The 17,790-nt window shown below is 37.6% G+C and overlaps 1 protein-coding gene across 1 annotated transcript in view; it reads left to right on the top strand.

Annotated features, from left to right (window-relative positions):
- Positions 1 to 17,790, top strand: part of LOC149285965 (dynein axonemal heavy chain 11-like) — a 141,486-nt gene that overhangs the window by 116,851 nt on the left and 6,845 nt on the right. The window contains exons 76-80 of the mRNA XM_089494671.1: positions 587 to 829; positions 4,994 to 5,176; positions 8,222 to 8,337; positions 15,086 to 15,198; positions 16,890 to 17,030. Coding sequence (XP_089350797.1) covers positions 587 to 829; positions 4,994 to 5,176; positions 8,222 to 8,337; positions 15,086 to 15,198; positions 16,890 to 17,030 — 796 coding nt within the window. The remainder of the gene's footprint in view (positions 1 to 586; positions 830 to 4,993; positions 5,177 to 8,221; positions 8,338 to 15,085; positions 15,199 to 16,889; positions 17,031 to 17,790) is intronic.

Genomic DNA, 17,790 nt, shown 5'->3' with positions numbered 1-17,790 from the left:
GGATTTAGAAAGCCAGATAAAATGTGTTCTAAGACATGATTCAGTTGTCATTGTAAGCCTTAAAAATACTTGACCCTTAATATTATTCATGCTGTAAGTTAGTGGAACCTGCTACATGGAACAGCGGAAGCAGCATGCATCAAATCGGACATCCTCTTGATCTCTTGTAACAGAGGCAGAAAACAAAAGCTGGGACAAGAGAATTAAGAACAGAGTTCCTGCTGGTTGGAGCATAGGAAACTTAGATCTGAAGCTACCCTGCCAAGAAGGATTATTTCTGTTTTCTGTCAGATTGAATTAGACTTTCTTTCAGCACAATTCTGAGGGTCCATAGTAAATGGGATGGGGGAAGAGGGGCAGAAGGCCGGGGGATGAAGAACAATAACAAGAAAACAAAGGAACAAGAGACATTTCATGTTATACAAAGAATCATGGTACAAAAGGTTCTGCCTTTTTTTGTGTACAAAGTCATTTTGGCAATTTTCTTAAATATCAAAAAAGAAGGTTCAAAAATCTCAAAAGAGATTCAGAGAAAAAAAAGTGTTTTGTTATGATTGTGACATTTAATGTTCTTTTCCAACTTTAGTTTGATAGGAAGCTCGCTTTAGCACCAGGATTTGTGGTCCCCTCTAACCTTGATTATCAAGGTTACCATAGATACATTGATGAGATGTTACCACCTGAGAGCCCAGTCCTTTATGGCCTACACCCCAATGCTGAAATTGAATTCTTAACCGTGACTTCCGACAACCTCTTCCGTACCTTGCTTGAATTGCAGTCAAGAGATTCTAGAAATGGAGAAGGAACCGCACAGACCGAAGAGGAAAAGGTTAGTAAAAATAAAACTGTACATGACTTGGGCACTGCTTAAAGATGAAATGGGTGAAGCAAAGTGCAACTGAATTTCCCATCAAGCTTTGAGAGCCAAAGGAAATCAATTGATTCTAAGGGTTGTACTAGTTATGCTCATTTGTATTATTATTATCTAGTGACTGCAGTGCAGTACAATCAGAACATACCAAATAATGTATCACAAAAGAATTTGGATTAAAAGAAACAAAAGGTGGAGAGGGTCCTACTGGAATGAATTTACAATCAAGAAACCTCTTCATTTCCAACAATAGGTTGTTCAGGTATTATCAAAAAGTAATATTTTACTAACACAGAGCTTACTGAGAATGAGAAAAGCTGTAGTCTAACAACAGATTCCTCTATGTTGCCAAGCCAAGGGTTAAAGTTAAAAGCTGTTGAGTTTCCTTTTATCTGGATACAAAGTGCCACCTTTGTTCTCATTTGTTTCACACTAATTGAGCAATAAGAAAGAAATGGAGTTTGCCAGTTACAGATGCATGGAGTGGAAAAAAATCTCAGTCGAGTCAATAATATTGTCTACGCCTTTTTAACCCCAGAGGGGTCAAGTTGTGATACATAACACTGTGAAAATATTTATGTAATTGTCACATCCCATTGTGGAACAAATTTGTACTTAAAACAACTGAAAAGGCACACATGGATGAAAAAAGGAAACTTTTTCTTGTAGAATTGAATCCCATGCAAAATCTCCTGCAGTAATACTTAAACTCTTTATGACCTGGAAGAAAATAATAAGTGCATGGGTCTGACACCCTTTAGTAGCACAACTACATTGATGTAAAACAACATATTGTAACTATTAACCCTTTCCATGGCAGAACGTATATTACAATACCATTTACATATTAATGCAATGCCAACACTTACAGTATATCCATCCGATGGAATCAGATGGTTTGTTGTTCTATTCTTTTCAATAAAGGTTATCAAAACACCATTAAAAATGTAATATTAGCTTTGACAGCTTTTTTTATATGGATTCTTAAATGATCAAATATCTTGGTCCTCTGGTCTACTTACCAAAGGAAATTAATTATACTTGAGTATTTAATGAAGAGCATAATTTACATATAAAAGGGCTAACCTCTGTCTCTGTAGTATTCATTATACAGGTTAAGATAATCTTCTGCTATTCTTCTGGTATTTTAAAGTATGTTTCTCTGTTACTGTCTAAATTTAGTTAACTGGAATAAAATTAAATGCTACATCTTTAAAAGTGAGCCTGAAAATGTTATCTGAACCAATGAATGAAAACTTGGTGAGTTTTCATTCATTCATGGAGCTGAAATTTTCAATAATGCAATTACTCCTCCAGTAAAAAAAAAAAATTACACATAAATACTGTAGCAAAATGCATAATAATACCAAAATGTATACAATGATAATATTATATAATACCATCAGTATTATATTATTATATTTAATATATATATTATAATTCTACATACCATATATATATATATATATATATATATATATGTAATATTGACTGCAGAAATATAAAATATGGTAAAGGCATTAGTGTTTTTTGTTAAAAAGAATAAATTTTTTTTTACATAATGAAACAGAAGGCAGAAAGTTTTAAGTATTAATATAATACATTAGTTACCTTCGGAAACACACTTCATTTTCACCAACAGTTCAAATTTAAGTTATATGACAACTACCAGTCTTAATATACCCAGCCCTGGATGTGTTCCTATCCCAAGTGTCTTGGGTATCACAGAATTAAATGTATTTTTTCACAGCAGTTGTTGTTTTTCCACATACATCATGTTGGAAATTTAGAACTAGTCTTCAAATTCCCCCCCTCAAACTAGAGGAATTTACTGTCACAAACTTTCACTAATCTCACAATTACGGATATAGTGATTATATGGGGGCAAATTTTAAACATTTTTATATATCATTATATAAGGGTAGATGTGTTGTTTACTTTTTATATTGAACAATGATATATCTATTAAGATACTAGAACTTTTTAACGTCTACCCCGCAAATGATACCTTTATTTTTTAATACATGTTGGAGTCCATTTTGCTCGGACTGCGGTGCTTCTTACTGCATGCAGACCAGTGCAGGCATTCTTTAGTTATTGATGTTAGACTTCTATCTCATTTAACTCCTCCTCTTGCTGCACTCCCATTGAAGTAATTGAAGTAACACCCAATCACATGTGAGCTAGCAAAACATCACTGTTCAGAAACATGATTGGCTTCTGCTACTCATTGATTTTATTGGGAGCTTAGCTCCTCTTATAATTAACCTTTATTAAGCACTAGCATATTCTGCAACACTTTAAATGGGGTGGCTATAAGGTACGTAAAAAAAACAACAAATACACATACAGTAATAACAGCTGATTGAACAATGTGGGCTGGGTGTATGCAGGGCTGAATTAGTCTCGAAGCACATGGAGCAGTTGCTTCAGAAGAAAAATCTAAATCAAATAAGTATTTGATGTGACCACCCTTTGCCTTCCAAACAGCATCAATTCTTTTAGGTAAACATGCATAAAGTCAGTGATTTTGTAGGCATATAGTATGATTAAACAGTTACACCAAACAGGTGCTAATGATCATCATTTTAATATGTAAGTAGAAGCACAATTAATAACTAAACAGAAAAAGATGTGTAGGAGAAATAAAATTGGGGAGGAACAACCAAACTCACTAACAAGGTAAGGTTGATGAAGACAAATTAATGTCAAGTCATTCACCATGGCAAGACTGAGCACAGCAGCAAGACACAAGGAATTTATAATACATCAGCAAAGTCTCTCCCAGGTAGAAATTGAAGAAGCACAAAATAACGGGCAATGCTGAGTAGAAACATGGTCAAAAGTGGTCTTTATGGAAGAAGCCAAAAAGCCATACTTCCGACAAGGAAACAAGACCAAGTAACTCAGCTGTTCACCAAAATACAGGAGCAGAGGTGCAGAAAAATGGCAGCAGGTGCTCTGGACTGATGAGTCAAAAGTTTAAATATTTGGCTGTAGCAGAAGGCAGTTTGTTCGCTGAAGGGCTGAAGTGTTTGCAGGCAACAGTGAAGAGTGGTGGAGGTTCCTTGCAAGCTTGGGGCTGCATTTCTGCAAATGGAGTTGGGGATTTGATCAGAACTAATGGTATTCTCAATACTGAAAAGTACAGGCAGATACTTATCCATCATACAGGGCCACCAGGGAAACATCTGATTGACCCCTAATTTATTCTGCAATGACAATGACCCCAAACATACAGCCAAAGTCATTAAGAGCTATCTTCAGTGTAAAGAAGTACAAGGAGTCCTGGAACTGATGGTATGGCTCCTACAGAGCCCTAATCGCAACATCATCGAGTCTGTCCAGGATTACATGAAGAGAGAGACGCAACTGAGCCTAAGTCCACAGAAGAACTGTAGTTAGATATTTGGAACAACCCACCTGCCGAGTTCCTTATAAAACTGTGTGCAGGTCTACCTAGAAGTATTGATGCTGTTTTAAAGGGGGTGATCACACCAAATATTGATTTCGATTTTTTTCTATCCACTCACTTTGCATTTTGTTAAATGATAGAAATAAACTATTAGCATGTCTAAAACAGGTGCTGTATGTGAAAATTGGGAGTGAGTTACTGAGGTCTCATTCACTAAAATGATAGTTCTTCAGAGCATGTGCAAGAAACATACGATGGTACACTTATTACTTTCAGTAGAGGCAGTCAAGGAGAGAGAATAAGACAAGCAATAGTCTTGCTTTCTAAATCCAATAACTGAAGAACGCCTGCACTCATTTTCTTGCAGTAAAACGTCCACGCAAGATGGACTTTGTATGCATTTAACATTTCCATCCTGGAAATCCTGTGTTGAATTGTTATTGTAATAGTGGTTAGTTGATGCTTCAAATGTGTGGCTTTGGTGGTAGAAGAAATGAAGGGTTGTGTGTTCCTGTGGTGTGACAAAGCCACAAGTACTTTCATGTTCTTGATACATTCATTTTTTGGTAAATAGATTTAAAAAAATCTAACACATATAGTGGATAATACCAAAAAAACTGTTCCTTACTGCAATTATGTTTTACCGTATTACATTTAATTACAGATTTTACAAAGATTTTTCCTTGTGTGTTTTTTCTTTGCCTAAGGTAAAAATTATTTTGGATGAAATTTTAGAAAAACTCCCTGAGGGATATAACATGTCGGATATAACTTCAAAAACAGCAGAACGGTCCCCATATATTCTTGTCTGTTTTCAAGAATGTGAGCGGATGAACATTCTAATACAGGAGATCAGACGTTCTCTTAAGGAACTTGACCTTGGCCTAAAGGTATGGGTCATTGTATGTGTAATTAAATATTTGAAAAATACAGTGATGATGTTCATACAACTGCATGATGGAACTGAAACTATTGGATTTGCTTTTGTCTGTATCAAATAAGTTACTCTAGTTATTTTTCAATACATTGTTCTGGTGGCCGTAATATCCATCAGAGACTCTATTCATATTATTGTAGCTAATCAAAACCATCGTTAAACAACATACTGCTAGCGCTATTATTTTGGTTACCATCATAGCACACAATATGATATGGGTGAACCTTCTATAGCATTGTTAACACATGTCTAAAAAGGGAGAAACAGATGACATTAAACAAAATATCATTACTGTATTGCAGAAAGATAGCCATAACAAATCAAGAATTCATGGTATACCCAGCGAATACCATAAATCATTTAAAGCATAAATATTGGCAAATCCATCACACTTCACAGCCATATATATTGCTTAGCCCGCCGCTACGTTAAAGTACCAGCGAGTTTGATGAGTCCTATCTAATTTTTCATGGCTATATTACTTACCAAGGATCTGAGTCAGTGGGACTTCACCTCGTTTTTACCCAAATGCAATTTAAAGCCTTCTCTGTACATAAAGATTGCCGTACTGTTAAAGGATTTGAATAAATAATTGCCTGCATGCTAATCATGTGTTGATGATCACAAACTGCCCGTTCTGGATGATACGTTCTACAGAGGCCGCTTAGTCTCCTTGAATCCACTACAACTCTACACTACAACAACAATAACACTACAACTAGAAAAGGAAAGTATTGGGACAAAATGGACTTTATGTTCATAGCTACGTTCTTCAGGTTTCTCAGTACACTGTGGCTATATGGATTAACAAAAACAACATAAAAAATATAAAAAATTAACAATAGAAGAGGGCCTTGCAAGCTTCCAATCTATTAGGAGGTTGAGAGAGTAACATTATGTAGTGTGACACTGCTTTCTTTAGTACCTTGAAATGAGATTGGTGAGAATAAATGTAACACAGACTCCTCTGTCTTCATGATAAAGTGTTTTAGCTGCAAACGGTGAAATTCATTTTTGCAGAGAGTGAATTCTTAGCAGAGTGATTGTGCAGTGATATCTAAATGAGACCTATTGAGACTCAACTTGCCTTTTAACCCTGGATGTGGTCCCTTTAGGATCAGTATCTGCTTTTGCCATATTGCTAGAAAAATGTGAAGTCTCGATGCTCATGCTGTGACTTTGCCGTGTGCAAGTGAGAGCTGATGTTTTAGACGAATACATAGAGGGAACCAGAGCTCAACTTGGAAAAAGCTCTAATAATTATTTGTCATATTTTCATATTTAGCTGAATGCAGTTTATTTACTCCATGCAGCATACATTCTTCATCGAAGTGTGTAAAATCTTCCATTACTGACATTTCTTACAGTATCTGTAGAGACTGCAAATATGTGTGGGTTTAAGAGAGCGAAGCATTCTATCTAACATAAAATGGAAGCACTAACAAAAAATATATTTTTGAATATATATTGCATGGTAAACAATAATATAATTGATTAGGAAAAAAATGTTTTTATTGTTACAATGAAAGAGCAGTCTACTCCACAAAATTTTATTTTTATGTAGGTCATTTATTGGTGTTCAAAAAAATTAATTTGAATGTCATTTAATTCCTCCCCTGCTGCCGCTACTGAAACCAGGAAGCATTGGTTTGTAGACCAATAATTTCGAATACTCGGTGACACTCACATTGGAACACCCCGGCCATCACATGTATTTTAAATCTACATTTTTGGATGTCAGTGAATATACATATTCATGAGAATCCCATCTGTGCATTTGCTCTAATTATTTACATTGCAGGAGGTGCTCCAGCGCCAGCTCGAGGGCGACAATTCCAGCAGGGCCGGCCCGACAATGGAGCCAAGTGGGGCAACCACTCCAGGCGGCACTTTTGAAGGGGGCGGCACTTTGCCGCCCCAAGCCCTTTTTTTTAAAAAAAAAAGCGAAAGAGAGAAAGGGGCGCCGAGTGGTTTTCGCTTACCAAGCTGTCAGTACCCGCTCGGCGCCCCTCTCTCTCTCCTCTGCGGCGAGTCTTCCTGTTCGGTCTCGGTGCCGGCTTGTAATGCTGAGTGCCGGAAGATTTCCGGCACTCAGCATTACAAGCCGGCACCGAGACCGAACAGGGAGACTCGACGCAGGACTGCTGAAAGGTAAGTACAGGGGGGGGGGAGAGGAAGGGTAGATAATGGGAGGGGGCGGCAGGGATGGAGGGAGAGGAAGGGTAGATAAGGGGGGGGGCGGCATTTTAAAATTCGCCCCAGGCGGCATTTTGCCTTGTGCCGGCCCTGAATTCCAGGGATCTAATGAGAAGCATGTGTAGATAGTGCTCTCATTTATTTAAAGGAGAGCACTTTCCTGCTAGTGATTAGTTGCTTTAAGCGTTGCCAAAAGTGGACAGTAGAGGGGCCGTCAGCAGCAACTATTTTCTTGGGCAGGAAGATAATACATATTAACCCCTTAAGGACAATTGGCAGTCCCTAAACCCATTGAAAACAATGCATTTTGAGCCCGTACATGTACAGGCTTTGTCATTAAGGGGTTAAGTTACTTAAAGAACTTTGTGTGGAATCTTTCTTGGAGGGGCTGTTAGGGTCGTGGAAGTTGTAAGTGTCACAAATAAAATAATAATCTTAAAATCTATTCTGCTGCAGTGAGTTGCAGAATTATTTTTTTATGTTGACGATTTGCAGGATTTAATTGCTGTGACAGGAAAGGTCACTACCGTCACAAGGAAAAAAAAGTCTGCAGAAAATTGAATTATGATCTATAAATTGTTTCAGAATACCTGAAGTACTGTTAACTGCTCCATATTCATTTGTAGTAAATTAGTTGTGGGACTTTTGAAAGCTGAAATACATGCATTGTTCACGTGTCAAACTTCCTGTACCTTGAGTATTTCCGTGAAAAGAAATAAAAATCGCTTTGTTATTTATCATATCATCTTATCACAGCCACTGTCTGAAAAGCAAATAGCACTCTAATGTTTTCTTTTGTTAGGGTGAGTTGGCAATCTCCTCAGAAATGGAGCAACTGCAGTCAGCGCTTTTCTTTGATAATGTCCCTCACACTTGGATGAAACTGGCGTATCCATCCACATACAGCCTGGCTCAGTGGTAAGCACTTAACGGGTTGTTGCATCTCATACAAAGACACAAAGCAGACCATGGGTTATATGTTTTCAAATCATTATTTGCAGCATTATACCTGCATTTAATTATCGTACGTTTTACTGCATAGTTTAATTCAATAGACCTTTTTCGAACAAAGTGGAAACATGGTGAGGTTTATTCATGAAGAGTTTTTTTTTTTAAATGAATGTGGATAGATGTTTATGATATTATTTGTGTATAAAGCATCAACATATCCCACAATCAATGATAATGGTTATACATGTAAACACGATAATCCAAAGCTGAACTGCAGGTGAAAAGCATTCCTGGCATTTTGAGGCCAGCAGCCACTAACAATATATATATATATATATATATATATATATATATATATCTTAGGGAGAAGCTGCAGTTCCAGCTAACACACGCTATAGTCCAATGTTTTGAACCACAGATTGCCTGCATCAAGCAGCCAGTCAGTGACAGGAAAATGCTCCTATGGAAGTCAGTGAAAGTGCTTTCCGCACATGTACACAGAGGGGTGTGGGCTTGGGTCTTGTTAGACTCCTCCCTAGAGTGTTTGACTGACACATTTCCTACACAACAAATAGGCAAGGGGTGGGGTAAGTGGGTATGAAAAGATCCCCCCATGTATTTATAATGGGGAAACCACAAAAATGTAAAGATACAAGATGTTTGGAACAACCTACCTGCTGACTTCCTTCAAAATATTGCGACCTTGAAGAATTTGTTTTGTTTTGAAGGGTGGTCACATCAAATATTGAATTGTTTTTTTATCTGCTTGCTCACTTTGCATTTTGTTAAATAGTAAAGATGAACGTGTCTGTTTTTGAAAGCATTTTACTTTACAGCATTTTTTCGGACCTGTGTAAAACTTTTGCCCATTATAGTCCATCAACCTTTGCCCTTTAGCTGTAAGTGTTATGGAAAGCAAAGATTCCTGTAGCTAATGTATTTTGCTTACATTTTTATATATGTTTTAAGAGGGTGAAAGCAACATCGAAAACAGTTAGATAATAGATAATTTTGACTCTATTTTGGGAACAATTTCCTTTTCAGTATTCAAGCAGAATGAAAAATTGGGCAATAATTCCTTAACCTGTGTTAGCAGAGTTCGACGGGGAAGTCTTGATCGAATGTAACAGACAAATCTCAATGGGCAACATTCCTTTTTAAGTTACAGTAGGCTTATCTGCAATTTGTTTGCTAGCTTTTCCTCTTTCATACATTTGCAGTTCAGTCTTTGCTGTTTTATTGAAATTGATTTTAAATGAGCCCTATTTTTATTGCACATAATGACTTTCAAATAATCTAGAATTTATCTTGCTTTCCCATTGTCTGCAGGCTAGTTTTAGACAATATTTTAAAAAGCGATTCATTGAATTCCATATCTTAAAATGGATCCATCTGAAGTGCACTAAAGATTATCTGTGCTGTAATTGTGTGGAAAATTATACTGATTTAAAACAAATTCTTGTGGAAGTGAAAATGTAAGCACAGCCCCAAAAATGTAAAAGTACCAATTTGTTGTTCTGACTCACTAGGGAAGCTGTATGCACTCACAAATTATATGTTTTATATAATGTACAGTAGTTCAGTATGTTCTTGCTTTATAATAAATTCAACATAAATCCATTTACATAGCGGGTTAACTAACATGCACGACTACCTGTCAGAAAAATATCAAAAGGAAAAATTAGGGGGAAAAATTGAAGTAAAAACCTAAAGTTCATAATTTTAAGAAACTGTCAAATCTGGAATTTTTTTTTTCTTTGAAAGGTCACCAATTGCTGCTGTGGAAAGACACCTGTTATGCAGAAAGGGTGTTTACCAAGAAACAGGAATGTTCTTTTAGAAAGAGCCATAGAACCTTAAGATAATCTCTTGGTGGTATTATTAAATAATGTTTCATTTTGATCATAAGCTCTCAAGAATACACACTTATATTTGTAACAAACTGTGGCTACTTGTCATCTATATGTAGATAGTATTTCCAAATCACAAAGTGTTCTCTAAAATACGTTGACACTTATTGTAAACCGAGTATCATTTATATGTATATTTTTTGGGGGTAACAAAAGAGTTCCCCCATAACTTGTAACAGCTTATTTCTTTGCTGTTACAGGCATACACGCTTTTGACAAGACCCAAAGACAACTGTTAAAATTGTGTTTCTAAAGTACAAATGTTTGGTAATATCATTTTTTATGCAAGTTTGGTTTTTCCAGTGTATATGTACGATATTGTACTTAAAGCGAAGCACTAAGTTTTTTACTTATCAATGCATGTCCTGCCCTGCAATCGCCAGGGGATTTCCACCACGAAAAGACCCTTGAGAGACGTATTGACGTGCTGGCGTCATCTGTTATGTGTCCCTTCTCGCGAAGCGAGCGTACTTAAACGGGAATGGTTGTGTTGCAACAATTTCGTTACTCGCGAGGGTCCTTAAAGAGAATGTCCTTAAAGCGGGGTATGCCTGTGTATAAATATATAAAACTTAATTATATCATTAGTAATGCTTTCTGCACAACTCAGTTCCTTTTTTCCATAGCTTATGGGTTTGTTCACAAAGCAGTGACTTACAGAATCTTATACCGCTCTATTAACTATGTATTAACCCTTCACGCAGGATTTACTTGCTGGGCTTGGTCCTTCACCACTAGTTTTAACTGACAGTTTGGTAAATAATCCATCTAGCCTAACTTGCCTATTATTCCTAAACCTGTGATGGGAAAAATAATGGGAATCTTGCTTTCTTTCAGTATAGGACTAGATTAATGAAAAATGAATCTATTGAATGAAATAGTTTGTTGTTGCTGTTTGAGTACAAACAATACTGGCTTCATGTATAACACAAAAAGGGCAACAAATACAGCTCTTTGTATAGGATGCAACATGAATAAGTGTGATGCTTCACAAACTAAGAGAATGTAAACTCATTTAGAAATAAGGTTGTGATGTTTGTGCTGTCAATTGGAAATGTAAAATACCTGCTGATAGCAAAGACATTATTTGGCTAACAACTGTGTTCAAGTGAATTCAAAGGTATCACACAGATCAATATGTCTTTCTACTTTACTTTTTTTTGGACCAACAATCACAAAGGATTTTTTTACAAAGCTGTAGTAATTATATATATATATATATATATAAATATATATATATATATATCATATTTAGCAAAATCTCTGGAGAGGGGAAAAAGGAAAAAGTGGGTGCATTGATGGTTGGCCCCACCATATAAGCAAACTGCTTACAGAGCCAAGCTGGTAGGGGCATCTCTGGTATGTTAGCAAGTAAGTGCCGGCTCTAGGTGGGCACCAGAATGGATCATTTCTACTTACTGACAATAAATTTTCCTTGCTTCTCCCATGGCAGTACAACAAAAATATACTTAACACCAGCTCTGAATGCATTAGCAGCACTGAAACATGAAAAAAATAAAACATCTAAAAATAAAAAGAATTAAAGTTAGGGAGAGAAAGTTACATCTTTACATATACACAAGTACAGATTAATTTGTATGAAGATTGTAAACTTGTATCGGTTTGTCTTAGTCGGTCAATTCTTGTCTTGTCATACCCCTTGAATGTATGTATTGTATTAAGCGCTGCGTAAACTGTTGGCGCTATATAAATAAAACATAATAATAATAATAATATATTCATTAATGTATGATAACAATGATTGTGAAGTTATGCTGTGTAATTTTACTCAATTGAAAAAGTCCCTTCAGTATACTTACGATGTTAATTAGGCAATGCCTACAATTGCACTAAATACTTTGAATAACCCAAATGAGCAATTGTGTTCTGCCTATAAGACCCATATCAGCGCTAGATAACAGTTAAAAGCATTATGGAAAGTTAACCCTGTTATAACAGGTAGTTGTTATATACCAGTATCTCTCATCTGATAATACTATTAACACCCACCCTCTGTAAGCTGATTTGAGCCTATTAATTAATTAACTAGAGGCCTTTACAAAGACAAAGCCGCTCTATACAGAATAATCTCATGTTGCTTTACACAATCTTATCACTCCCACAGGAGACTTTGTACTGTTAGATTTCTTGTATGGCGAGAAGAACAATTAGTCCTTTTTTATTTTAGTCATTTGAAGTTTCTGTAAAGAAATAAAGAAGTATTATCCAACTTTCAACATTGTCTTGAATACACCCCTGACTTATTTACAAATCTTAAACCCATGGTGGAACTGGCTACTGGCTAACTATGTATATTACATACAGGACATAAAATAAAGTCTAAAAACTTCCTCTCCAAAATTCAGTTGTCCAATTTTGACAAAATGGCTGAAACTTGAATCCATTATTCAGTATCTTTTACTAAATCATCATATTCATAAACTCAAACATTTGTTGCGGCATATCACTGTGGGCATACAGGAGAAAGGAAACGTCCCTGATCATTAGTAGTAGCCCAATGCTCTTTGGACATTAGCATTATTCTTAATTCTGCTCCAGCCAGCATATGTTCCAAACTCTATCGTACTACCAAGACCCATTCATGCTCTCTGTTTTCATCTATATTGAGCAATGAAGATCTATCACCCTTAAGAAGGGGAAACACTTGATCATCTGGCTTTGAGGCTCAGGATGCATGAATCCCAAACTAATCCAGAACCCGCAGAAGAGGGCTCACATCTTGGTGTGCATCACTGTGGTGTTTCAGCAATGTGTTCTCATGTCATTGGTGTGAATGTTTTTCGTCAGTGCCGCGGTGTATCTGAGTCTCCAGAGGTTTTACTTTTTGGTGGGAGAAGAGGGTGCTAGATTTCTGGCCTCCACCTCCCTAAAGAGTAAGACTTTTAATAATTTTGCTTCTTCTTGTCACCAGAAAGAATGCAAATACATGTTCTTCTAATCTGTCATAAAACCGGAGGTCTGCTCCTTGTCATGTAAGGTATATATTTCCATTCAGGAGACTGAAGATGCCATGACCCTTGTATGTTGTTTGTAAGCAAGATTGCTAAATACCACAAATTAACATGCATGTTGATTCATGTCTTATCGTTTAGTTACGTACTTCAAGCATCTGACTTACCAACCATAGAATTTGGGGAAAATATCTCAAAGTGTCGCTTAGATTATGTAACATTTTGACATTTATATTCCATTAACAACCACTTTGCATTTGACTTTTCTTCAGAGGTCTCCTGCATACAGATATATGATGATACAATTGCAGCTCTACAGTATGGATTTGCAAAACATGGTGCACAAATCTCATATGTAATAACACTTCTGACCATTCTTAATGTGATTAATCGTTATTCATAGTGTAAAATGTAAAAGTACAGATTGAGAATCTGTATATCCTTTCATTAATATGCTTATTTTGGTCCAATACCCCAAAAATAACACGTCTACGGTGGAGATTAACCAAGATTGTTTTCAAATTGTGATATGGAACCATGGTGATATCGTTCTAGCACTATCCATTTTAGTGCAGATACCATGAAAATAAAAAATATTGAGTTCACAATATAAAAAAAATATTGGTCGAATATTTGGTAACAATAAAGAAACTCCTTTTATTTGTCAGTGACATGACACTGGAGAGAGCAGGGAGGCTGGGCCACTTCTTGGTCGCAGGGACGCGAGGCCCCATGGGCCCCTAGCATCAGCCCCCCCAGATATACCAATGGGCTCCTAGCACCAGCCCCCCCAGACATACCAATGGGCTCCTAGCACCAGCCCCCCCAGACATACCAATGGGCTCCTAGCACCAGCCCCCCCAGACATACCGCTAGGATGGGGTTGCGGGCAACACTTCCTCAGGCCCATTTTTTACACTTACATGTTAGCCTGGGTTCTTTTGTGACCTCCTGAGTTATCACTAAGCTCTCGGGAATTTTGGTAGGCAGTCACTCCTGGGAAGGTTCACCTCTGTTCCAGTCTCCTCCATTTGTAGATAATGGCTCTCAGTGTGGTTCACTTGAATCCCAAAGCCTTAGAGATGGCTTTGTAACACTTTTCAGACTGATAGATGTCAATGACATCTTTAGATTGTGGCATCACGTGCTGCTTTTGGAGACGGGTCAGCCTACTTCACTTTGCACTACAGATTTTATTTAATTGATGTTTAGAACAGGGCTGGCAGCGATCATGCCTGTGTGTGTCTAGTGAAATTGAACCCAATTATCAATTCAATTTTGTTAATTGGTAGATTCAGTAACTAAGGGTACAATTACTTGTTCACATAGGGCCAGGTAGGGTTGATAGCTTTTTACTTCTGTACAAGAAAAAAATATTCAGAAGCTGCATTTTGTGTTTACTCTGCTTATCTTTGTGTAATATTTAATAAGTTGGATGATCTGAAAAATTTAAGCGTGAAGGGGGAAATACTTTTTCACTGCACTGTATCGAAAGTCTGTATGAGAATGTGAATAATTTACTGCAGGGGATAAAAGAGGATACTCTATTATATTTCAGATACTTCTAAATATATATATATATACATCCACTGTTAAAATATTTAGTGGAGCCAGTACAGCCTTTGCACCCACCTTGGATCGCCCAATTGTAATTCAAACTTAGAGTAGTAGAATTTAATTACATGACATTACATGGGAAGAAAGGTACAACCAGTTGCAGGATCATGTTTTGTGAAAGTATCACCTTGAACATAGTTTGTAGGATAAGGGATATTAATTCTGTGTTCATTTAACCTTCAACTCAACTGATTTCTTTTTATGTTAATCCTGAAGGTATTGTGATCTTCTCCTTCGATGCCGGGAACTTGACACGTGGACTCAAGATCTTTCTCTCCCAAGTGTCGTCTGGATATCAGGCTTTTTCAACCCCCAGTCCTTCCTCACAGGTAGGAATCACATCACAACTTATTAGTAATTTACTGCTACAGTAATTTTTATAATTACTGCCAGGAGGCCTCATTAAATTTGATCTAATGAATAAATATTATATTTTTCAACATGATTACTAGAACAGCTTAAGCTGTGTGTCATAAACGATTATTTCCCTCCATGCCTGTCATAAATGGCTGTTTGGTAGTTTAGAATATATTTATCAATTGATGAATACATATTGTATTGTACTTCAGAACATTAGATAGCACAATTAAAGCAAAGGAACACAATCATTGTTGTGCATATACAGACTTGCCACTGGAATTAGTAATATTATACTCAAATATATTTATAGTGTGACCTTTAGAATGTCAGTTGAATTTATGTGGTCAAAGATGCATTCATTTTCAACATTTTACAGACTTTCAACCACAGGAAATATACCATATTGGCTCGGATATAGGCCGCACCCTAAAAGTTAGGTGCTTTTTTTTAATGAAAAAGGTTTCTGCCCCCCCCCCGAGATATACTGCCACTCTGTCCCGAAGATGTACCCCCCCGAGATATGCTGCCACTCTACCCCCTCCCCCCAGATATGCTGCCACTCTGTCCCCAAGATGTCCCCCCCCTCCAGACTTACTGGTGCAGACACCACGGGGTCTTGCGGGGCCGGCGGGGGACATCTACACATAACACTTCAACTTCCGGTGCTGGCACTTCCGTCGTGGGAAGTACCGGCAAGGAAGATTGTTCACGCAGACGTTCACCGGCAGCGGCGATGCGAGCATAAACAACCTCCGCTGCTGGCACGTCTGCATGACTCCCCCCGTGGGAATTCCCGGCAAGGGAGATTGTTAAAGCACATCGAGCAGACGTGCCGGCAGCGGAGGTCGTTCACGCTCATCGCCTCTGCACGATGCGTTTAGACAATCTCCCGTGTCGGCACCCCCCTGTGGGAAGTCCTGGCAGGGGAGCCTGTCTGAGCGTATCGGAGAGTAGGATGCGGGTCCCCTGCACCGCTGCGGGGGATCTGTATCCTTACCCCGCTGCCTGCCCGGCGCCCGGAACTGCATGTCCAGGCCGTCGGGCGCTAGACCCCGTATATAGGCCGCACCCCCACTTTAAGTCTTTAAAGACTTAATCATTTATACAATTCCAAAAAAGACAAATCATCGAACCTGAAACATTTTTTTAATATAAAGTTTAATAAAAGATAACATTTGACTGGTTGAAGATTTACTCATTCAAACATAATAAACATAATTCAAATTAACGAAAGCATCTTGATGTGTCCCTTAATGATGTCCCTTTCCCATATTACCTGATCTTCCTGCACAAATAAGCATTCGACTTTAATGCTGCATCATGTAGAGTTATACAAGAACGCAACCTTCTCGATATGGTGCTGTAACGTCGCTACGTGAACACAGAACAAATTTACTTTGGGAACAGAAAACCCCAAGTGTTTTAAGAATCTCTTACAAATACCGCTCTCTGGCAGTCATTTGTTGATCTTGTCTTAACATGGATTCAATTTTCTATTGTACATAATCGACTTCTGTTCACAAGCCCCCAGATTGCAGCCATTTGTAATAACATGAACGAAAAAAGGTGGTCATTTTAAAAGGTGAATTGTGTGGTTTCTTCCGGCATAAGGAATTCTCTTAAGAATAAAATTCCGCATCTATACATGTATTCCCTGCAGCTGTCATGCAAAGCTTAGCTCGGAAAAACGAATGGCCTCTGGATAAAATGCATCTGACCGTGGACGTCATGAAGAAATACAAGGAGGAATTTTCTCAGCCTGCCAGGGAAGGGGCATACATTTATGGTCTATACCTAGAAGGTAGGAACTGGACTCCATCCATTGCTATTTCATGTGTCGGCATTCAGTCATTTCCATGTTATGTACTCTTAAACACGAAAGCTACCGTGCTTTGTCAACATAAATTGTTGAATAATAGACATCAACTGATAGAGGAGTTTGCTATTCAAATTTCTTTTAACGGCAATATACATCAGACTGAAATATTTTACATGGCAAAGCCTACGTTAAGGGAGAAGTAAGAGATATTTTGAGCAGAAAAAAAGTGTAACTCAGAATATCAAACATATTGGTGGTATGCTTTTGCAACAATGAACTTCGAGTATCCCTCACAGGTACATACTTTCAGGTTTTCTCTGATGGGCTTTTCTTAATCCTTGTGTAAATCTACAAAAACGGAAATTTTTTACTCACCGTAAATTCCTTTTTCCTTAATACAGTGGCAGTACGAGTGGGTAATGTCCTTTCCTTAGGGACAAGCTGAATCTAAAGAAATAAAAACAATTAAATGCCCCGGAGCCCCTCCTCCTTACCCATAAAGCCGGGGCCGACCGGAGGAAGCCAGTAAGTAACAAGACAGACACAAAATTGCTTGCCAAAAAATCATTTATTCTATCATAAGAAGGGAGGGAAACCAGTACTGCCACTGTATTAAGGAAAAAGGAATTTACGGTGAGTAAAAAATTTCCGTTTTTCCTGGCATACAGTGGCAGTACGAGTGGGATGTAGCAAGATCCCAGAACTGGGGGGGCACACATCAGGAGACCACCGCCTGGAGCAC

This window comes from Sceloporus occidentalis, unplaced genomic scaffold (genome assembly GCF_023333645.1).
Source record: "Sceloporus occidentalis isolate IW3139 unplaced genomic scaffold, rSceOcc1.0.p SCAF_74, whole genome shotgun sequence".
Classification (NCBI taxonomy): Eukaryota; Metazoa; Chordata; class Lepidosauria; order Squamata; family Phrynosomatidae; genus Sceloporus; species Sceloporus occidentalis.
The sequence above is the reverse complement of the archived record's forward strand: the minus strand, read 5'-3'. Positions and strand labels throughout refer to the sequence as shown.